This window comes from Prenolepis imparis, unplaced genomic scaffold (assembly GCF_030444845.1).
Source record: "Prenolepis imparis isolate NDT839.2.m4 unplaced genomic scaffold, iyPreImpa1.0 SCAF_2, whole genome shotgun sequence".
Taxonomy (NCBI): domain Eukaryota; kingdom Metazoa; phylum Arthropoda; class Insecta; order Hymenoptera; family Formicidae; genus Prenolepis; species Prenolepis imparis.
Window position 1 is genome coordinate 20093622 of NW_028141160.1, and position 25105 is coordinate 20118726.

The 25105-nt window shown below is 28.9% G+C and overlaps 2 protein-coding genes across 3 annotated transcripts; one reads left to right on the forward strand and one right to left on the reverse strand.

The window, feature by feature from the left end:
- Positions 1–336: 336 nt before the first annotated feature.
- LOC145932582 (uncharacterized) lies at positions 337–1654 on the forward strand. Its single transcript, XM_083031618.1, has 3 exons — positions 337–616; positions 858–1122; positions 1442–1654. The coding sequence occupies exons 1-3, from the start codon at positions 605–607 to the stop codon at positions 1546–1548; spliced, it is 384 nt and encodes a 127-aa protein (XP_082887744.1). The 5' UTR covers positions 337–604; the 3' UTR covers positions 1549–1654.
- Positions 1561–25105, reverse strand: LOC145932581 (1-phosphatidylinositol 4,5-bisphosphate phosphodiesterase). 2 transcript variants are annotated; one of them, XM_083031617.1, is made up of 20 exons: positions 24841–25105; positions 15250–15304; positions 12938–13166; positions 12742–12801; positions 12142–12279; positions 10957–11036; positions 10383–10518; positions 10198–10298; positions 9588–9754; positions 9026–9236; positions 8239–8497; positions 7793–7987; positions 7475–7676; positions 6937–7094; positions 6645–6851; positions 5598–5970; positions 5008–5166; positions 4760–4937; positions 4027–4477; positions 1561–2786 (listed from the first exon to the last, which is right to left on the reverse strand). In XM_083031617.1, the coding sequence occupies exons 3-20, from the start codon at positions 13106–13108 to the stop codon at positions 2715–2717; spliced, it is 3318 nt and encodes a 1105-aa protein (XP_082887743.1). In that variant the 5' UTR covers positions 13109–13166; positions 15250–15304; positions 24841–25105; the 3' UTR covers positions 1561–2714. The 2 variants fall into 2 exon arrangements, with proteins under 2 accessions (XP_082887743.1, XP_082887742.1); XM_083031616.1 differs by having other exon boundaries at positions 7787–7987; positions 24841–25104.

Sequence of the window (25105 nt, forward strand, 5' to 3'; positions counted from 1 at the left end):
ACACACAAATATGTGCAATATATTATTACTCTAAAAAATAATATATAAAAATAAATATAATTTTAATTTCGATCGTGAATAGAAGTACTTGTGGAAGATTATAAATAAAAATTCCAAACGTCTATATAACAATTCTCGAACAAAAGTAATGATTGTCGCAATTTCACGTCCTTGCAAACTGGCGGACAAGTTTCTTTCCCTCTTCTCGTATCAAAGACAAATTGATTGCACGAAACCGATATCTACTAAGGCTGGAATGACGAATCGACGTTGAGTTTTCCCAAGGATTCCGAAGAATCACATACGGTTTCGTCACATACGCGCAACTCTATTCAACTTGGATTGCGTAACTCGGCAATGAAACGATCTCGCGGTTTTGAAACGGCATACACGTGCATGCTTGCGGGCGTAACCTACCGATTTTCCCATATGTATGAGCATCCACGCGAATCCACACCATGAAGCACGAAGTGTAAACATCCGCTTTTAGCGCATGATATTCACATGAACTTGCGTAACATTGCGCGGCGTCCGCTGTATAAAATAGACTTCCATGGGAAAATATCTTCAGTACAAACGAACGAAGCACTAAAGTGAATTCATTATGCGATGTTATGTGAGTGAATGTTTAAAAAATTTAAAAACAGTGAATCTGTAAATTGAAAAAAAAAAACAGTTTGATTACGTATAATATCATCATTTAAATTTCAATTAATTTGACCGCCAAAAATGGTTGTATAAATTAAAAATTATCAATTTAGCAAACCCATTAGCAAAATCAACACAAAAAGTTCAAACAACTTATAAGATAGTTTTTCACAGTGTTTAAAGAAACTTATATTTATTGTCTTTTATAGTTGTTCTTATTGATAGTCGCGATTTGCGAGGCGAGAATAATAAAAAGAGGTGTGGATTACACGAATCTTCAGGCGGTTTATCACGGCCATGGCGCTACCAGTTATCAAAACGTACAAATCGATAATCATGATAGTATATTAATACCCGCGAACTACAGAGACCAAGCGGAGATTGCGAATTTGGGACATCATGCATATTATCAACCAGTTATTCAAATCGTGGAAACTCACAACGATATAGATGACATCGATATATCTCATTCAGGTAAATTAAAGTGTAAATATTTATGGTAAGTTGTGATTCTTGCATATAAAATTATTATATTGATTAAAATGTCAATTTAATACATACAAATTATTATAATATGTATTTTCTTCACTTAAAATTGCATTAAAAATGCTTGAAAAAGAGAAGATATAACATTAATGATTTGGATTAGAAATATTAATATTATTCGATACAGCTTAAAAGTAGTATAAACTTATAAAGAAATATTATTTAACATTATTTTAAAAGACTCGGTGTTATATACTATTGCACTTTGTTGATAAATATAAAGAATTTATTACATTATTTGTTTTAGCTCCATATGAAGAATTTATTATCGCTGATGTCAAGTCCGATGTATTCGGACATTATTTTAATCACGACGACGAGAAACCTGATTATGATCTCCACATCTATGAATAGTGATAATTAAGAAAATATGTATATTTATAGAATGTTATTAAAATACTATTTCTTTCGAAATGATTAATTTGAATTAGAATTTGAATTAATTCTAAACAATAAAATATCTCAGGTATTGAACTGGTTCATTTCATTGTTTATGATAATAAAATAAAATAAATTATTGTGTTTCGTGTAAAATATCTTTTGACGTTTGTTGTAGTATAATTTTTACTGTGTATCTTATAATTTTTATCAACATACAGAAACATACGCCTGCGAAAATAATTGCCTCTAATTGAGTAAAAAAGAAATAATCGCGAACGTAATTTGTAATATTTTTTTTATTTCGTCCTTTATATCTAATATATAGATATATATGTAGAATGATATAATAATTTATGTAAATAACATTATATTATATAATGAAAACAACAATGTGTGATAATAATTATACTAGGCTCCCGTTTGAAATTTATTTACAAATCTGTGTGAATATTCGTGTAAGAGTATCGACTGAAAATTACGATCTCTCGAGATTCTAATATATTAATACTCTAATCATTATCAGCAGTCACGAGAACTATTGGCTAAGATCCGTGAAAGCGTCTCTCTCAACTCAAAGGTATGTATGATCTAGAAATCGTCACGATAACAGCAAGAGTCCTCGATATTTTAGGCATCGACTCATCATGAATACAGACAATAATCTCACGCACACATACACGCATACATTTTTTCCACTTCGATAGACTTCGATAATAGTGTTAACAATCAAAAAATATTCACTTCGACGAATCGCGCGGTGGGTCACACCGTTTGATTAGTCTCGATCATGTGATACTTTTTATATATATCTAATACTTGACTAGATCACTTTAGTTTTATTGACTCCCTCATTAGTCTATATAGGTACTCAGAGACTATGGAGACACGAGATGTTTGTTTATAAAAAAATATTTGGCTGAATGAATTAGAAACGTTACTGTAGTTGTTCGTTTTACATTTGATATCTCACAACGCGCGACATTTGTCGGCAGATATGAGAATGATAGCTAACAAAGTTTGATCCCAATTTCAAGTATAATTAACGATAATATAGTAAATTGTGTGTCTGAAAACAGTCCTCGTTTATAGCGCATTGTCGCTTATGGAGGTAAATTGCGGAGAAACTCAACTGACACTCATCACACGTAGAATTCAGCCAACATCTTAGCCAGCTCGTAGTCCATGTCCTCATTCTTGTACATATCCATGATCTGGAAAAATTGTTTGTATAATTAAGACATTATATTGAAAAATGAGTTTGTTATTTATATATAAATTGTAAATTTAAAATATATATAAAAACATAATTTCTTGATATTTAGGTTTTTCAGTGAATCACTATAACTCTTTGTTTTAAGTTTTATTCTTATTATTAGTAATGAAATGATTAATTTATTTTTACTTCATCCTTACTAATTACTGTAAGTCCTCAAATCACTCTCAAATCCTGATCTTTTAATATTTACAATGCATAGATGATATATATTGATATCATACGAACAGAGTTTAGAGAGTTTTGATAGATAATTTAATATATATAATATAGTGCATTATATATATTATATAATACAATATATTAACAAATAATTGCTTAGGAAAATTATTCACTTACTAAAGCAATATTTATTTTATAGTATAGCATACTTTCTCATAAATCTGATAAAGATTTTTATATATTACTTAAATAACAAAACATAGCATTAATAAAAGAAACCAGCAAGAAATCTTTAATTTGTTTTATTTCACATTTTCAACTATAAATATTTACATAATTTTTTAATTATGCTGTTATAATACCGTTTCTTCGAATTAATATAACTCTATTCTTAATTTGTAATTTGCTTTGAAATATAACGTAATGAAAAGAATATCAAAAGAAAAATAAAATATAAAATATATTTTAACAAAACAAGTTTATTAAAAAATTATTAAATAAAACAACATATAACGTGATAATGGACTAACAAAAGAAAAACATAGATTATAAAGAAATAAATAAATAAAATTAGTTCTGATATACATATGATATAAATAAAATTAAACTTAATTACAAAACAAAAATATATGCAATTGTAAAACAAATATACAACAAATTAAAGATTCAACTTTTTAACAAATTAAATCTTTTATTAACAAATATCAAGAAAATTTTTTAATAACACAATTAACAAATTAAATCTGCTAATTAATACATATATTCGGAGGAATACCGGGAAAATATCGATAGTTTATCGATAATAATCAATTAAAATGAATAAATCTAAAAAAAATATTTTATTCCGCAATTTTTTAATTATAATTTTTTGATTATTTAAAATAAATTTTAATTCAATTGATTATATAATTATACAAATTATATATATATATATATATATATATATATTTGTATATAAATGCAATAAATTATACTACTGGAAAAATCCTTAGCGTAGCAAGAATTTGTTGCCTTACCGCGTTCATATCCTTTTGCAATTCTTCCAGTTGTTTCTCATGGATCACCTTAAGCTTCTCCTTCTCTCTGTTTTGTATCATCTGTGCGATCTTGCGTTCCTCCATAAATTTTTTCGTGTTGTTCTGCTGCATCTCCCTGAGTCTACCCTCCTTAATTCCTCGCGTTTTCAAAGTCTTGTCATTCATCACCTCCCTTGCGCTTTCCACCGAAGATCTTGCTTGTCGCGCAGTCATATCTTTCATCTCGCGATCATGTCGTGCAGTTTGCTGTTTCTGCTGAGCGAGTTGTGCGGCTACGCACAATTTGCACAGCTGAGCTCGTCGCTCTTCCAGATGTCCGCGGACCAGGTCACGTTCCTCTCGGCGCTGCCTATCAGCGAGACGCGACCATTGGGCTGTTTGTTCGGAAACAGCGCGACGAACGATAGGATCTCTTGAAAGCTCCGCTTTGCTATAACAAATTTTTCATATATTTTTCTATTATATATATTTTATCATTAATCATCAAATATTTTGTCAATTATTCTATCAATCTTTAATCCTGCACATACAGTGGATTATTTTATTTTACGTGTACTTTTTAAAACTTTTTTACAAAAAAAAATACTATTTCATTTCAAGCTTTTATTGTCATTAAATTATTCTTTCGATTAAATATAAGCATTATTTAATTGATTAATTAAACAAATATTTTTGTAAGAATTTGATTCGAAATTGCGCAAAAATGACTAACTTTTTTCCTTTAAAAATCTTTTCTATAGCAACGCAATGTTGTTTCTGGACAGTCAACTTCTCCTTGTGATGCCTCTTTTTCAAAGATTCTAATTCTTTTTGCTGTTTCCGTAATACTTTCTGATAGCCCTTTTCTTGTCTCAAAGTCTCCAGAGTAATTGGCTCAAACTTCATTTCCTCTGTAAAAACAAAATAGAATAAGTATCTATAAGTATTCAACTAACACAATTCCTGCATCTTACGATTTACCTCTTGGTTTAGCCGCTTCGTAATGAGATGATACGTTGTTTTTGCTGTCTACATTGTTTTTGCTGTCACTCTCTTCAATTCCCAAGCCCCGCATTTTATTATGCGACATACTTTCCGTCTTTCTAAATGCTCGTGGCGCCGTTAAGGCGTCCATAAATTCTAAAAGGAATTGTAAATATTAAAACAATCAATTTGTATAATTAATATTTTTTTAAAATTTAATGAAACATTTTTTAATTAAAGATACATTTACTATTAAATAGACATGAAAATCAAAGTTATGAGTTTTAATAATTATTCATTTTAACAGCTTGAATGATCTTTGCATTGACCTTCATAGGAATCAAGATTGATGTTAAAGTAAAAGCGAAAGCTATCCAAGTTATATACATATTTAAAATATATAATTGCTGAATTACATATATGTAAGACAGTTTATTTTTTATGAACTCGATAAGAAATATTTCTGATTAAAATTACATGACTGAAAATGATAATTATATAAAAATGCAATTTTTGGATAATATGGTATAAATGTATGTTTTTATTTAATTATGTATAGTAGAGCTAAAGTGTGATATTGATCCTACCTTCAAAACCATCTGGCACATAGATTTTGATGTCAATGTTACAAAACAGCATAGGCAGAGACATAGGAAAGTTGGCTTCGGTTCGCAATGCAATGTGCCGATAACCGGCTTGCAAACCATCTAAAGGAACGATTCTTTGCCCTAACAGCTTGCCGTTTGATTCATCGTATACCGCGAATCTCAAAGCAGCCAAATCTGGTAGGACAACTTTTCTGAAGAGAAAGGGCTCTTCATTATAAACGGGGTTCAGACCATTAGCGGGGACCACTCTGGTGCGAAATTCCTTACGTATCGTGTCGGTTGGTAGGCCGTACATTTCGACCTCCACGTACGTTCCGACTTTCTTGTCGGATAAGAATTGACCCGCTATTACCTATTACAATATTAGAATATTAAATCATTAAATAAACAGGCACCATTTTAATCTCGAATAATTTTTTTTTCTTTATATATATATATATATATATATATATATATATTATACATATATTGTATACATATATGTATATAATAGTATCTTTTCTTAAAATATCTTATTTTTCAATTATTAATACTTTGATACATAGCAAATTATTAATAATTATATTTGCATTTAATATTTTTTTACAGTTGTGTAATTAAGCAATTTATATCAATTTGTATTATTATTAACGAAAAACCCTATAAAAGATAAAAAATAAAATAATATAACATTATCGAAGATAATGAATTAATAAATATTTAAATGTATATAAGTATCATGAAAGAAGTCAACCGTATTATATAATATACATCTTATCTAATATGTATAATTTTTTTCTGTATGAATACAAAATTTATGAAATTATATAATGTGATAAAAAATTGAATTTAAACAGTACCATATGTTTAAGATATAAAAAACGGATAAATATATAAATACACAATTTTTCACATAATACAAAACACAAAAACAATTTATCAAAGTCGCATTAATCATCTTGCGAGTTATCCGATCTCGAAAATAGAGAAAAAAACAATTTTAAAATACGAAACTAATGAGTTGTCATTTAAAAAAGGAAGACGTACTTGAACACTACACTGTGTGGCGATCACTCCATCCACAGGACTCTCAGCAAAAGGATCAAAACTCCTATCGGCTCGTCTCATGAAATCCGGCTTCAACAAATAGCCCGAAGAACCGTTGTACTCGAACTTGCCTTGATTCAGTTGCATAGGCAGATCCGCAGTTTGAAAGTTCAGCGACACCATTTGACAACCAGCGTTCCAGAAGACCTGTTTCGCGACGATCGATCATTGAGAGATTTCTTTTCTTCGTGTTCTTTGTAGCGCAAATTGTACTCTACGAGCATGTATTTACCTGTGGCATATAATTGGAAGAGTCGGCTCGTGTGCCTTTCGGATAAATTCGGCTCATCTGCCGTTTGTTATAATTTACGAACTCAATAGCCGACGTTTTCAAGTAGTTCAAACCAGCCGTTTCCGCGAAGGAAGACATATTGTGATGAATATTTTTTTCTGAAATAGTAATTTGCTTTTTATTATGAAATTTTAATCAACTAGCACTATCAGTTGCAATTTTTAAGCATATATTCGAAAAAGTATAAAGCGTATTTATAACATTAAATAAAAATTATATCCCCAAATCTTATCTTATTATATCTTCTATAGAAAGAACTGTAATCGCACATAATCAAATATTAATAGATATGATAATAAAATATTAATGTAATGTGTAACGTATAAAATCAGCAGTGACAGCATTATTACAACTGAAAATGAGATCTTAATTCGTTATATTGTTATGTATTTCTTAAACAATGATATCCAGAAAAGAATAGTGAAATTTGAATAAATATGTAATTAATTTTTCTTAATAATGCAAAAATCTCGCTTACGTTCGGCAACGTCGAAGTCAAGGAACTTTATGGGTTGTGCATAGTTAACCATAGAGGATAGCCACGGATGTACATTGGTAGTACTTCCGGTATAAGGCTGAGCCGCCACTAGTTCTATGCTATCGCCGAAACTTGGACCGCTGCCAGATTGCTGCTGTTGAATGCCCACTGATGTTATTATTACAGAGTCAGAGATTTCCTCCTAAGAGCAACAGATATATCATTGTTTTACCACAGAAACCATGGTCATTTAATTCAATTAAAGTGAAGGGGCACTACCAATCTCCAATCTGAGGATTATATGAAGGTTACCTTTACCGGTTGCTGTTCCACGACGGCGGCAACAGACGGCGGTGCACTGGCGTCTTCCTTGACCTCGTCCTCGATCACGAATTGACCTTCTTTGAAGAGCTCCAATTCCTGCTTCTCGACCTCGGGCTTTAAGCGCTTGTTCTTAATGAGAATCTTACGTTTCAGCATGCTGGGCGGCGGCAGCGGTACTCCTGGCTCCAGCTATTTTAGTGATACCCAAAAGTGCAATTAAAATGATACGTTCGAAAGAGCCGCAAGATTTTGTACGATCGATTTATTGTAAGTGCGAGTTGATACAAGAAATTCTTTCTAAACATTATTTTATATGCTAATGTGTTATAATTTATCGTAATAATATTCTAATGATTAATTTGAAATGAATGATTCATGTTTTTTTTTTTTGTAAACTGATTATATTATATATATATATATATAAAATATTTTCAACTTACGGGATATTCTTTCAAAGGTTCCCTCAATAATAAATCACCTAGAATTTCATCACAATACTTGGCCAATTTGTACTGCTGCTTCTTGCCACAGTGATTTTCAAAACTGAGAATTACTGGATATTCTGATGTAACGAAGGCTGTGTCTCTGACTGCGTATATAACATCCTTGAACAGAATGTCGGTGCACATGGCTTTGCCGTGAGTGATTATCGGCTCTTCGTCTTCCCCTTTGCCGTCCCAACAATCCAATTCGACGCACCTTTAATTTTGAGAAAAAGATTAAAACTCTCATAATCTTGGTAATTATCAGTTATTTCTCTTACATTACTACAAAATAATTTTTCGTTAATTTATAGATAATGAAACACACTAACTATTATTATTTCATTAATTAATAAATTAAAATTAAACAAAATATCAACAACAATTAATTGTATATTTAAAATTATATTTGTATTTATAACTAATTATTATTTATATATAATATATATTACTAAATATTTGAAGCTTTGTTATCTAATCTATTATAAAATTAGACTAAATAAACTTTTATCTACATGTTATTATTATGAAGGAAGTAAATCAATATTCGTTAGTTTTCATGTCAAGACTATCGATTTTATGTCAAGATATAATATCGCGTATTCAAATAAACGCTTTGGTACGCTAGCGCAATCGATGCAGCTATAAATATGTATTAGTTATTGAGAATTGCCAGAATATATACGTCATAAATCAGGTGTAATCATGGTTTCTCGTATTTTGCACAATAGTATATTTTATATACCTGCATCCAGCAAGTAGAACTTGTCTATACATTTCGACACTGCTTCTTCCGCCAAATTGTCGCCCGCTTAAGTATGTATTGTGACTCGAATTGATATAATAATGCGCCAACGATTGATCCATATCCATATAAACGTCAAGTCTGTCGAGGAAAACTGGCGCGTTCTCGTCGGATATCAGGTACCTTATGAAGCCATCCTTCGTCATCGTTCCTGAAAGTACGCAGTTATTTTTAAAAGAAAGTCGATTTGGAAGTTAAGTCGGTACCTTCATAAATTCTTTAATCGTAGCAAAGGTAAATTGATATTCGATTGATTGAGCTAATTAAATTTTTGCATAATGATTATAAATTTCTTTTTTTAATTTACTCTTTTATATCTTTAAAATATATCGCAATAATACGTATAACATACCCAATATATATCTATTTGATATGTGAAGGCAAATTAAATATGGAAAAATCAATATTTCTTACAAGAAGACTCGATTAGACTTAGTTGGTCCTAGAAAAGTCAAGAGAAACATTTTGCCAAAGCTACATGGTTTATTTATCAAGCTCTTACTTTCATTGCGAGCAACTTCGTTCTGTTCGTAATCATTGATGATCTCCAGTGCCCGTTTCTCGTCATAAAGTGGATAGAGAATTTCATTCAGGGTCGGGTCTCTTTGCTTTTCGTTGAGGAAGGTAATCAGTTGCTCCAGATTAATCGTATCAGCCTTACCCTGTGTTCTGGAATTTTTAAAATAAATGATCGCGTTAATTCACAAAATGTTTCTTCTGTGTATATATTTGCCCCATCTTGAAGTAGACATAAATTATAAAATATTATAAAAAATAAAATGTATTTAAAAAATGTAAAAAATAAAAAATTAAATGTAAAAAATAAATGTATATATATATAAATATACATATGTAAGATTTTTTCCTGTATATATTTTTTTAAACACGCTTTGAAATTTGTAAATTTATTAATTTTATAAACTTATAAAAGAATTTGTTTTATATCAAATTTTATTAAAATCGTACTGTTGGGTTTTCAATATTGAGGTAATTCAAATTCATAATTAGCAATCCTCGTTAAGAAAAGTATTTTCTTATGCATGAGAAAAATATATATCTAGATTTTTAAAAATATTAAAAATATTTTATACTTTCAAAATGAGTATACTCACATTGATTGAAATAATTCTTCTATGTCGTTTCTTGGGCATATTTTATGATAAAGCGCGTAAAATGCGTCAAAGGTGAAGTCATCAGGTTCTATGACGTCATTCTAAGAATAAAGAAAAATTTTTTGTAACATTTTGACAAGAGATAGAAATATATTATCGACAATTTATTCTAATAATCAAGATACTTTTCCACTAGGTAGGCCTAATTCAGAAAGATACTGGTAAACGAGTTTTTCTGTCTTGCCGGACGCAAAAGTTCTCGCGACCACCTTTACTGGAACTTTTCCATTAGGATCCACCAACATTCTCAATCGCATCCAACTAAAATAGCATAAAAATCGCTGTCTTATTCATCTACTTCTACTCTATTAAATGTTTAAAGAATAAGACTCTCATGCAAACAACACAGTATAGCACGGATTTCTGTCAACTTTAGTTTTTATATCATATACTTTAGTAGTAAGTTTCTGATATCATAAAATTTACATGATGAGAAGATGAAAGATTCAAGAAACTTTAGAAAGAAAATTCGAAAAGACCAACGAGATACTAAGATTTAAATCGAATTTGCTCAACATTATTTTAAGTTAAATATTCTTTTGCATTAAAAAAATAAAATACCTATACAGAAATGCGAAGTTTTCATATAAATATGCTTTATATGTCGTAGTAAGATTTACGACTAATTTCATGAAGGTAAACAGTATTATTGTTTACAGACGTTACTGCAAACGTATATAAATCCATTGGCAAACTTACTGTTTCTTCAAACAAGTGAGCGGACAAAAGTTATTCGCTTTGACGTTGTGCGTAATCGATCGAACACCGTCCAACCATACCTGTGACGACATATATAAATGACATAATATAGATCGTTCTTCTTTTATACAACGAAAGATGTGCACTAAATATAGTAGATGAATACAAACTATAAATTTAAATCACGAAAATTATTAAATTATTTAATGTAATTATTAAGTCATTAAGCCTATCAGTCATTGCAAAATCTGTAACATAAAGAGAAATCCGTTATAAAAAGATAGATGTTAATTATAATAATTAAAAGAATCGAATTTTGTTATTATCATAATAAAACTATTGCTCCATCGATATAAAAGCGTTTTGCTAGTATATTATTTAATGCAGCGTTTGATGTATTTTTCTGATGTGATTAATTTGATAATTTCGCAATTAGAAAATACATAGTAACATGCATTTAAGTTTGGAATGAAGAGCAAGTAAATACTGTTCGATAAAAAAATCTTAATTATATAATACCTAAAATAAATAATTCTACAATGCAACTGTAAAGGCTCGTCAGATAATATTATTTTTATAATTCATCTCGTTAAATAATATTCTTTGTAATAGCAAATGGCCATAAATTTTATAACAATTTAGCACAACAAATATATATACAGAGAGGTCACAATACGATACGAAATCAATTGTAGCATGTATAAAACCACGTGTGACGTACTCACGCTATTTTCGTATCACCTACTAGTTTAGTGATAATTGGTGATACAATTTCTTGAAAATGAAAGGTAAACGCGCAAATAAGCGTAATAACATAAATAAACAAACGGTGTGTTAATAACTTTTTTTAAATATAAAAAGTTTTGTGATCATTATAATCGCATTTACGCTTACGTTTCGTTTACAATTATTACATTGTACAATATTACCATTTTATCTATCGCATGAACCATCATAAATCTTTATATGTATTGCAATTACGATTATTAAAAAGTTATCTAATTATATTATTTATTATTATGAAATAAATATCGAAAAGTAATTGTAGTTTTATTAAAGATTGTATTAATCATAAATGCTATATTGGTATCATATCAGTCAGTAAATAATAATTTACTTGGCCGATAAGCTTAATGTGTGGATGCCCTGTTTCTGTTGCTATCATGATTAGTGTACGGTGTTTACCTTGGCTGTGGCAAGATCCGGACATACGACATGTTGATAATTTATGTTGGTGTAATCGGCGCCGGAACAAATGGCCAGACTTTTCTCGTCCAACTGTTCACCGTGCTTGCTGAGTAGCTTGTCATATAGTTTTGGATCCTATTTAAAACGCGTCAGCTTATTAGCTATTAGAATGTTTTATTTTCTTTTTCTTTCTTATTTTTTTGAGCGACAGATTTTATTTCGCTTGTATGATTATTTTTTCTTTTAATAGTAGAATAGAGAATTACATTGCCAATGTTCTAGTTAGTTAAGAAAAATTGTATTATTACGAAATTAAGATGTATAAAGTAATTGACTAATAATTGAATAATTGAATAATGTAATTTGAAAAATAATAATAAAAAAAAGAGATATTATTCATATAATAAAAATCATAAAAAATTGTGCTCTATATACACAACATTCGCATTTTCTCATACAACTAGATATACAAAAATTGATAATTTATAAAATATTATAATTTATAATTTACAAAATATTATATTAATTATTCAATGTGTGTTAATTTTAATAGATTAAATGTTATATTATTTCAAAGTACTGAAACAATTCCTTTACCTTTGGAACACCTCCGGCTCTAATGTCGCTCACTTGACACAATTCTATAACATCACCATCCTACGGAGGGGAGAGAGATAAGATAAGAATGAAGGTGTCTCTATTCAGAAGGCGTAGGTCGCTAAAGATCTTAGAAACACCTCGTTTCTTGATCCAAAACGAACAAAAGGGTACAAACGGCGGAAGAAAAGCTCACCTTTCCCTCGCTCTGCCAATAAATAAAGAAACCATATTCGTCGACCTTGAACAGGCAATTCAACTCGATTTCAGTATTATCTTTCTCCTCCGTCCAACGATCGAAGACGCAGCCGATACGGAGTGCTTCCGGCACCTCGATCTGCCAGTTGAACTCAAACTTCTTCGTCATTTCCGCGGCGTTTCACCAACTTCCGGCAAAGTCAGCCTAGATATGGCGTTTTCCGGTTCTGTCAACAAGGATCAATGTCGCCATTAAAGACATCGAATTTCTTCATCGGATCAATCTTTTCTATATCGATTGCTATCAAATGTTATTTTCCTTTTGACATAAATTTCAGGCATAATTTTTTTGTGTTCACGGCGCTTTGAAGATTTATATCTTGCATACATATATTTCTAATAGTGCGTAAATCGTGTTGGCTGATGAATTAGGATTGCAATTTGATTGTATTTGAGCAAGATACTATGCGTTTGTACTACGCAGTGTTATAAATTTCTAAAGTTAAGCATCGATGTTTGTTCAGTGCACAGTTCGCACTGTTTATACTGTAAACGTACAAGCTGAATTTTTGTAAACATAACTACTTGGTATAAAGGCATACATAAAGGCCGGATGTATACATAATTATGTCTCAGGAATTTATCATTAATTGTAGAAAAAGGGTTGATTGCAAATAAGCAATATTTTTTCCAATAATTTGATTTGACGATCTTTGCATTGACACACAATTCTTGTATTGAGAATTCGTTTGACGCCGTATTTAATTGATAGTTATTAGCCGACCTGTGGCTCCGATAAGTAACACATATACGTAATACTTCAATGGAGTCATCTGAACTTTAATCGGGCGTTAACCCCTCTGGAAAATGAAGCATTAATGTGTTCTTTGACCTTTAATCTATTAATCAGTGACGTGTAAGCAATTCTAATTGTAAAAATCATCATTTAAAATTAAAAACAATAAAGAGAAATAAAATGCAAAGTTGTCAATATTATAATATTTATTTGATTAATATATTTAATATTTAAATATTGTTACAATCAAAAAGCTTCAAAAACTTTAAAAATTATTTTAATTTTTGTGTTTGCTTTTTTACAAACATCAGTAAGAATCTAGAAAATCGCATGCTATTTTATTATTCAAACGCAAAACTTAGCATAATGTTTAATTACTTCTAGTTTTACATACATTAATGCAATTTATGCTATTTTTTAAATTATTTTATATGTTTTTAAAGATAAATGCAAACATATCTTTACCGAAAATATTTTTAACTGATCACACATATTCTTTTTTTTACAAGATTATGTGCAGCTTTGATCTTTCGAATGCATTTTGCCGAGATTTTTTTTTCTCTTCACAAAGAAAATAAAAATAGTGTATACTTATATAACGGAGCGTTGCGTAATCATAATTTTTCCATCTTTCAATTATGGAAATTTTTATCATTACTAGGGATCTCGTTGTTCACACATTTTATATTTTTTGTTTTCTCTTCATATAAATAATTTATAAATAACTATTTTCATTTTATTGTAAATGTTTCTTTTCGATTTTATATAAATAATTTAAAAGAAAACATTATTTGTATCATTTTTCTTCTATCTATTACTGTTAGTTTTGAGTCTTATGAGCAAATTCTGTCTAAGGAAGTTAAAACAATAGAATTTACAATGCGAATAGTAGTTTTAGTAGTACTCACGTAGAAAACTTCAAAAAACTAACAAACAAGAAGAAAAAAAAATGTCATTGCACACACTATGTATACTCTCTCTGAAAATATAGTCTGACTAAAATAGTTAAGTCTTCTTTTTACATACAACGTAGCGTTATGAAAGCTTTCTGATGATATAAATAAATATCTTTTGTGTATATTTTTTATGTGTTGTGTTCAACTATGGTTGCAATATGTGATATGTGATATGTGATATATGATAAGAAATATTGACACATACAAGAATAACTTAACATTATAATTAAAGTTATTTTTATTTGATGCATGTTGCATGTATTATTTGCGGTGTACATTTAAAAGTCGAGTATTTGTATTAGTTTTTCTTTTCTTTGCATCGGCTTTTGGATTTTGGATAATCGATAGTTCATCACGGTACAGAGAGCTTTCTAGCGTCGTTGCACCGATTAAACTTTATGGCAAATCTGCACTATGTGGGATGAGATACACGTAAATGTTGTGAAGTGAAAATAGTCATATATAAGAAAGTTTTGTTATATGTCTGTACATCGTCATAATATCACGCAACAAATAAGTTTTTATTAACAATAGCAGTATGATCGTGGAAATACTTACAATGTTAAGAGCGTCTCTTCCGAGTTGACTTGCTCATTTTAACTCGCGGCTGCACCTACAAAAAACAAATTTATAAATTTTAACAATTATTAATAATTAAAGGTAATTCTAAATAAAAAATTAATTATAATTTATGCGTGTGCTTAAATAGAAATATTATTTAACAATTATTATATGTACATTTAATACAATATTTAAAATATATATATATGTATAACTTACATATTTGTATTATTGTTATATAATTAAGAATGTATACTTTTTTTTATTTAAAACATTATTTTTACTTAAAACCTTTTTTATTTTTAGTAGTAGTCTTTTATTTAGAATCTTAATCGGTTTATAATATAAATTATCTATTCTGTGCAAATAAAATTTATCTATTTTATATTTAAGTTTTTTTAAGAGAAATGTCGGAGTTGAAAAAATACCAATTGTTTCCAATTTAGCATGCCAGACGGTACTCATTTTCCGCATAATTATTTCCCTTACGCCACTCCATCCTATTAAACAACGTGTTAATTATATCTACGGGCAGACACACATGCTTTTCTGAAATAAATTTCGCTCTTTGATTAAATGGTCTAATCGATATCTTCATATAATTACGATAGACTTACGTAGACTTACGTAACAGTTTACGTAACATTTTAGTGAAATGAAAAACCTTTACAATAACCTTTTTGTCATTAAGTCTACTTATCCAGCATTTTGATTCTAAATGGAATAGCTTGTTATCGCTAATAAATTAAAGAAAGATATCATCGATAGCATCAATAAAAAATATATTGCAACAATAGCATTTTATTGTTATTATTTCCACAATAATTTTTTTTCTTAAGTTTTCTTGATTGTAATAAAAAATAGATATTTATAAACACAAAATTATATAGATTGTTGTTACTATTGTATTATTGTTGAAAGAGAAAAATTACTAAAAATAAACTTGAAACATTTTCGATAAAAATATAGTTATAATTTCTTTATTATTTCGATTAATATCATTAATACATTTACAATAATTCTTCAAAAACCATTTTTATTTAACTGCTAAGTTGATTAAAATGGTTATTATCAGTATAAAAAAGATTATTTCAGTAATTATATAAATATTAATTATAAATATATTAAACTGCTCTTCCATTATTTAAATTAAAAATACATTAAAGTAATTGCGAAGGGTAGAAAACAACAACGAGTGACGTGTTACTTCCAAGATTTTTATTAATAGGTGACATGGTGTTAACATTACATGTACACAAAGGCCACTTTAATATATCTTTTAATAGTTTCAGTCATCTACGTAAGACACTACGTTATACGATATACTTTTAAATATATTAAAAATAAATTAATGAATTGTGTAAAAATTTTCTTTAAAATGTTAAAATTATGGCAAATATATAAAAAGTATATTATTTATTTTCTTGAATATTTTCTTAAATATTAACAATATTTTCTTGTTTCCATTATCACTGATAAAGGATATGAATGATATATATATATATATATATATATATATATATATCACTGATTACTATAACTTTTTTAAGGAAATAACTATGCAAAAAATAAATACCATATGGCATGCTAAATTTGTATAAAACTACTAAATTATGATTAAAATAATTATTGACAAGATTATTGAAAAGATTTATTTAAAATTAAAAAAATTAATACAAACATAATATAATAATTAAATATTAGATGTATGATAGATAGATTGATATTTAATATAATTCGTTATTTTATTGTGTTATAGTTATTTAATTTTATTATATTTAATGCGATCATATAATATTATTTTATTGAAAATTTTTATTATTTGTGCTGTTAATATTAATATGTCATTAGTATATCATTAACGGATATCCTAAATTTTATCGTGACTTATCTTAATTGGTGCATAAGGAAATGGAAGTTGCCGGACGCCATATTCCGCACCTACATACTGTGTGCTAACATAAGAAGGCACTCACGATTAAATACACATTTTTTATCACGGTGATAAAAATATTTGCAATTAACAATTTGTTATCAATTCTTATCTGCTCATAAAAATAATGTTCAGAAAATTTTTTTTATAATTAAAGTATTTTTATATTTAGATTACATAACATTACAAGTTTGTTATAGATTTTGCAATAATTATTTGCTTTTACTTATTAGTAATTTTTAATAATTAGTACAATAATTTTAAATTTACAAATTTATTTAATTTTGGTAATAGCTGCTTAATTATTACTGAATTTTTAGCTCAATCTAACAATGTATTTATAATCATATTACACACATAACACAAAATATATTTGTCTTAAAAAATTCGGCAATGACATATATTTCTACTGTAATAAAATTCATTATATTTCCGGAATCTAAAAATATAACATGCTTGAATTTTGAACTATTAATAGATAGCGACCTATGATTTTCACAAGCTGTGAATCTGAAGATAATTCAACCATGAAATTATCTCTGACATTTTAGCATCCGAGATATGGCAGTGAATTATAAAATTATAGCAAGTAAATCTTAAATGTTAAGAAGTTATATATATACTGATAAAAAAGATCGCTATATATGTTACTGAATTATTAAAATATTCGATTACCGTCAAAAATTCATAATGTAGTATTTTGCAAAACATATTTCTTATGTAAAAAAAATGTATAATAATATTAAATAGATATATTTAAATAGATTAGAATTATATTACAATTAAAAAAAAGGAACAAAATAGTTATCTTTTTATATATATTAATATTTTTTTTTTAATTAAAAAATTATGCTGATTTAAAAAAACATTTAACCTGATGATCTATAACTTGCTTAAAAATATATATAATATACACATACTTTACATAATTTTATCATACATTATATGTGTATATATATATATATATATATATATATATATATATATACATATACATATAGTATATGTGTGTGTGTGTATGTGTGTTTAAAACTTAAAATTTATATTAGAAAAAGTAAACACAGAGATTCTAAAAGTAAATGCATAATTTTGCCAAATTGCGACATTAACCACATCTTCCGAGAATTAACCACATCTTCCCGGATGCTTTTTGCTTGTGGCGATATATTTACTGTTGCCGTCGCGCTTCTATGAGGGAAGAATTCAATTGCTGTCAGAGAGTTGCAAGTGATTAGCTGACATCGTAATTTCGCTGATATTGTCCACGTGCAATACGTCAACCGCGAACAAATTTGATAATAACAATTTTCAAAATATTACAAATGTAAACAGGTGCATAGTGTCCACAGTACATTGATATTGGGCGAAATATCGACGGCGATGCTTGATACTCGCTGAATGCAAACGAATATTAACCATTAATGTATAGGCATTTGTAAAATGCACATAATCGACATGTATCTCATAGCTGCGTGGGCATACAGCATGTGTCTATATAAACATCGTGTGTATACCGGTCTCATAAACAGACCAACGTTACGAAAATATATGCAATTTTCCTATCGATGTGCCGCTTCTTTTCATCTCTGTAAAATTAGACCTATATTTATATATTTTTTTAATATAAAAAAGATCCATTCCAAAGAGTTCTAAAGTGAATCGATTTTAGAAAGAGTTCTGTCATTTAAAGTAATAAAAAAATTTAATTATGCTGTGATGTAACTTATAATTATTATAATCCTTATGATATTATACCGCGACTTGTTAAAGCAACATGGATAGCGTCAAAAGATGACAGGTGACAGTAAAACTGAAGAAATGAGTTGTTTAAGATAGTCCGTATTATTATAATTTTACATTCGAGATATGCTGGTCGGTAATATTAATTATCTTTGAATAGCGATAAGATATGATTTAATATAATATATTTAATTGGCTGTGATATTAAAGAAATAATATTTCTAACAATAATATGTGAAAAATAAGTAATATATTAGGTTTTATAATAAGATGTTATTTTTATTTATAAATTTTTATTTATTGTTAGTTTTGTATACTATATTAGATGTATATAAAATATTCAAAAGGGAGAAAGAGAGCATAATGGTATTCGTTTATTCTTATACAAGAGAAAAGATGGAAACGAAATAATGCATATAATCTTATAATAGAAAACATAAGAAACAGATATTAAGTTATGTCAAAATAAAAGTACTAACTTTATTTCTTATATTTAATTTTATTTTCTATCTTTATACTTAACTTATTTTCTTGTAAATTTAATTTATATTATGATGTTATTCTCTTTCATGTCAGATATGATATTGCGAGCATTTCATATTATCTGATATACTTTGTATATCATGCGCATGTTTGTGACCTTAGCTCTTAGAAATTTTCATCAAAATATATAATGTATCATTACCTATAATTATATGATATTAGCATAAAAGCTTTAACTTTCAGGAATATAATACAATTATGATTGTAAATTTGCGAAAATTTTAATAAACTATAATTATTATATTTTTACTTTGGTTTTTAAATAAATATTTTTTTATTTTCCACATATATAATATTATCTAATCACGCAAGCTGTTCTTACAATTACGTAATCATCATGTATCGCGATAATTTCTCATTTCTATTTTATTTATTCTTTATAATGTAAATACATACCCGGGAAAAAAATGGCCCATGTATAATTATATATAATTATATATAAAGCACTATATATATTTATATATGGGCATATTTCATATATAAATATATATAGTGCCTTATACACAATTATACATAATTATATATAATTATGTATAATTGTATATATAATCACACATAATCTCGTATAATATAATAATTTGTGAGTACAAAACATACCCAGACAGCACAATGACGTTTTAGAAACGTATTATAAAAATATACATATTGGACGTTTTGTACGTATTTATAACATTCATATTAGAGCCTTAGACATCTTTAAAACATTTTAAAAATCCAGTGTTACTTTTCTGGACAATCGAAAAATGTCTATTTTAAGGACTAAACGGACTAAAATTGGACCTGTTTCAAACATTGAACGTATATTTTAAAGTAGATAGGTGTAGATACCTACATATTATATATATATATATATATATATATATATATATATATAAATATATATGTAAGTTTATATATTTAGAGTACTGAATATACCTATTTTAGTATCTCATACAGAGCATCAAAAAATTGAAGAAATCTTGCGAACATCCAAAAGAGATAAGAAAAAATTGTTGGAACTGTGTAAGTTCATTCTATTTATCCGTAATACTCGGATATTATTCAGTTATTATAATCTTAATAATCGATTTCTGCAAGCTTTATTTATAATTCTCATAACAAATCTTAAATACGAGAAAGATAGCGCCTTGCGCGTCGCGTAGCGATAAATAAAAGAACTAATGATTAATGAATACTGTTTTTATAATATTTTTGAAATGTTGCAGTGATATTTCGTATAAAATATTATAGTATTACATGTTTTTATAATGTCTCTCCAATATTACGTTGCAACTTGTAAGATTATAATATTGCTGCAATGTAAATAAAATGTTCTGTGCTGTACGTAAAAAAACGTTTTTAAAACGTCTAAATATAATATACTTTCAATGTCTAATAATGGATATTCTTAAAACGTTCATATTATATCCATGGACGTTTGGACTAAATAAAAACCAAAACTGGACTGGACGGATATATAAATATATACATATATGCAAACCAAAATTTTCCCGTTAGATTAAAATTATATTTGATCTTATATAGTTTTATATAATTGTATATAATGCTATGTATAATTGCCTATAATTTTATACAATTGAATATAACATATTATATATTATATATAATCAAATATATTTGCATATAATTATATATGGGCAAATTTTCTGGAATGCATGGCAATCGTAATTATATATATAGTTATATATATAATTTTGTATGATGTTATATATTGTCATATATAACCGTGTATGAGGTTATATATAATTTACATATAATTTTATACAATTATATATATTTATATATGAATTATATATATTTATATATAATTATACATGAGCCATTTTTTCCCGGGTACTACGCAATCTAAAATTTTCTTATTATTAACAAAAATTATTATATTTTTAGTGATAATATTGCATCGTTAATTAAGATAATGATAAAATCAACTTTGATAATAATGTAAAAAGTTTGAAAATTACTGTATTAATAACCAGATGCATCTGCTCGAAGCTACATATTAATGAAATGTAAAAGCATCGACGCAAAATTGAGATCTCAAGTCAAGACTTGCATAATTAGTAAAAAGCATAAGAATATTAAACTACATCTACTGTAGAATATCCGTTACTAACGATAAGTAGCCATAATTTAATTATCTAATACAGGTCAATAATTATATAATTGATGAATAATTTCCGGAGCTTTGGAGGTTGAATTACATAGTCATAGTGACATTGACCGCTCAATCTCTCAATACATCTAATGGCCACTTTAGCTAGAATGAAAGCAAATGAGGCTTATGACCTGACAATCTTCATTTTTAGTAGGCATATTTATATTACATGTTTCTTTTTTATTATACCGCAGATTTTTTAGTCTCGATAAAATATGTAATATTAAATTTAGGAAATATATTGTGGTAAAATTAAATGTATTCACGTGCTCAATTAGCAGCTATGTTAATATAATATTTTCGGCGTAGAAAGCACTGTTATTTATTGTATATGTGCCCATTTTTTCTAATATTTTCTTTATAAATGTCTCTTATAAATATTGTGCATTTTACATATTTGTAATAATGTGTGTTCAATTTTTTTCGTGTATTTTCTTGTTTGTTAATTCTCTAATTATTTTAATATTTGTGTTTACAAATCTATATATTTTTTTTGCATGCTAAAATATATTAAACTAATTTCAAGTTTACATATTTTATCCACAATTAGATTACGACAATTGGAGATGTGAATCACTGTTTCTTACTTCCAACAAACGATTACGCATATTTAATGAACACTTAAATTATTTTACACTCAATTAAAATTAAAATATATACAACAGTAATAAAACTAAATAATATGTTGTCTGTAAGATTCTTTTCACAATTATATCTGTTAAATGTTTCATCATAAATATTTCGCAATTTTGTGGAAAAAATATTTTATTTTATCTTACATTGAAAGGCTATAATTCTTTCTTTTAATGTTAAGATTTAATAAACTAAAGCAAAATATTCTAGTCAGTTTGTTAATACTTTCTAAACAAATAATACAATCCACATGGTTTTGTTATTGTTAGTCCCAATATTGTTATGTCTTTCATTGATATCGCGTGGCCATTGGTAGAGCGATTTCGAATATACAACAGATAGCCCCTGATAAAAAAATGCATTATGCAATGTGTTTACGACCTTAACACACCTAACGATGCACATCGTATTTGCATTCCATGTGGCAAGAAAGAAAACTGATGATTCGTGCAATTCTCTCTCTCTCTCATATTATCGTCGAACTTTATGAGCACGTGTCTCTTGAATTCAACTCGTCGAAGAACTACAAATATTTCAGGACAGATTCATATATTTAAAAAAAAAAAAAATATATATATGCATTTTGCAAACGCAGTATAAATATTTTGCTCCATTATATAAACTAATAACTTCACATTATTTTATCTGACAAGAATAAAACTTGCTTTATGATGTAACATTTCGCGAATTTATTATTTAATTGAACAATTGCGCTAAAGTTTCCTTCAAGCTGGTTTTACACGTATCTTGTAACAAAATTAACTATGGAAGATCCGTCACGTTTTTACTGTCATACAAAGATTGAAAGAGACTGGATAATTTTTGAAAGTAAAGATAAGAAAAAAGAATTCCTAATGAATGATTCAATCATTAAACTCGGCAGAGAGAAACACTGATACTTTATGTATTATATCTTCAACGTAGTATATGTGTATACAATATATAAAGGTTAATGCGGATTGGATGAGATTAATGCGTATTGCGAATTGTTTAAAAATAGTATTCATCATTGAGAAACTGAGCGTTTTGATGAAACTACTCTCCTGTTTTTGCTTATAAAAGGCAAAAAATATCGTCTGTTACGTATTATTACAACGACATTCTCGAACTATTGGACTGCCACTTCAGCTATCGCGCCAGGATTACGAGAAGGATATGAGAGGTATTTGCAATATTGTTTCGCGTCCATGGACGATGATAAATCCGAGAAGTCAAGATCAGGTGTTAGTTCGATGATCGAGTTTCGACCTGACCATGCGAACGAATGTCGTAAGCGACACCTTGTCGCTCTTTTGCTCTCCCTCCATATCTCATCGCCGCAAGCGGCGCCTTCGAGGTTCCCTTGACCTCGAAAATCCCTCGGGAAGTCTTGCAGTCAGGGTCGTGTCTCGTTGTTCCATTACCACCACTTCGCACCAATCTTACGCCTTATATTCGCGGCTTATCTCTTGCGGTGATAGCACGGCGCTGCTAATTAGCAAATCGTCGTCATCGCCTGTAGCTTCGCTCGCTCTGTCGGGAATATGTGTGCGTAGAACGGCGCATAATGCGTGTATGTCACGTGAACACACAAGCGAGCGGTGACCATCAGAGAAGTGAGAGAAGGTGCAAAATACAAAGCTAGAGAGAGAGAGAGAGAGAGGAACCGAGAGAAAGAGAAAGAAAGACGAACGAGAACCGCGTGGCACACTGCTCCTATATTGCGAGTGTACAGTGCGTTTGGTAGATAATGATTGGATGATTGGAGCATTCTTTTTTTTTATACGACGTTTCCCTATTTCTCGTGGGAATCGCTTTAATAATTGCTGGTGTCATAGATTACACAGCGGAACGCTTTAATCAACTCTGGGAGACCAGAGAAAGTGAATTACAAGCGCGGTCATCTTCCATCGACCTTCGTAATGGTCTAAGTAATTAGTGCGCGTGGTTAATACTAGTCAAGTAGGAAACGATAATGCACTTGGTACATGGCGCCTAGCTTATTATTCTAGTATGTCCTATGTGCAACAAATTACTTGCACGCAGAACATTAAAGCAAGGCGCCACTCAATTTAAAGCATTCGTTCTTCTCATAGATAGAGATATTGGTTCACACTTTCAATGAGCATGTAACACCAATGTTTTATATTGTTTTTTGGTAAACAACGATAATAAAAAAAACATATAATGGCATTTAATATTGAATACAATTTAAAGAGACCCTGAAGAGATCAAGAATAGTCTGAATACGCATATATATATATATATATATATCGAATTGTAACTATCGAATGAATTTTTAAATTTAAGTGACAGCAATTCTGGAAGACAAACTTAGGGAAATGCGCGCGTAGCACGTAAAGGAATAAAAAATAAGTATATGTAATAATAATAATGCAAATATCATTTGCAAAAGAGGCTCGAAATGAGGATTAATCGGATGCAATGCTCCGAAAACGCGGCACGCGTGACACGTCTCGTGACCGTGCTCTTAGGAGCAGACATCGGTGACGTCGATTGTACATCCGCGCGCACATACGCGAGCATGTGCCCTTTCGCCTCTTGTCTGTCCGTCTGAATTCTCGCAACGCTAAATTGACCTTACCGTTCGATCGGTTTCCTGCCTTTTGCGTAATTATCCGTAGTATGACGAGAACGGCAGCGACTCCTCGGTCAACGATTTCATCCTCTGGCGTGCACGAATTAAATGGACACACGTGCGTCGAACATTCCGAAGAGGAAGTGGAAGCAACACCCGGACGCGGACGTTGTTGTCTATGCGTGTATATGTAATGTCACGGTCCGGTACCGGACGTCTTCCAGGCGCGACGGAAGAAACTGACGCTGCCGTCTCTGTTGATGGGCACACC

Bases quoted from the DNA above. Each gene is read 5' to 3' on its own strand.
- LOC145932581 (XM_083031616.1), bottom strand. From the start codon at position 13,108: ATGACGAAGAAGTTTGAGTTCAACTGGCAGATCGAGGTGCCGGAAGCA. The intron at 7,095-7,474 runs GTAAGCGAGATT...TTACTATTTCAG, and splicing joins TGACTTCGACGTTGCCGAAC to AAAAAAATATTCATCACAAT. The intron at 2,787-4,026 runs GTAAGGCAACAA...CAATTTTTCCAG, and splicing joins TGCAAAAGGATATGAACGCG to ATCATGGATATGTACAAGAA.
- LOC145932582 (XM_083031618.1), top strand. The intron at 1,123-1,441 runs GTAAATTAAAGT...TATTTGTTTTAG, and splicing joins CATCGATATATCTCATTCAG to CTCCATATGAAGAATTTATT.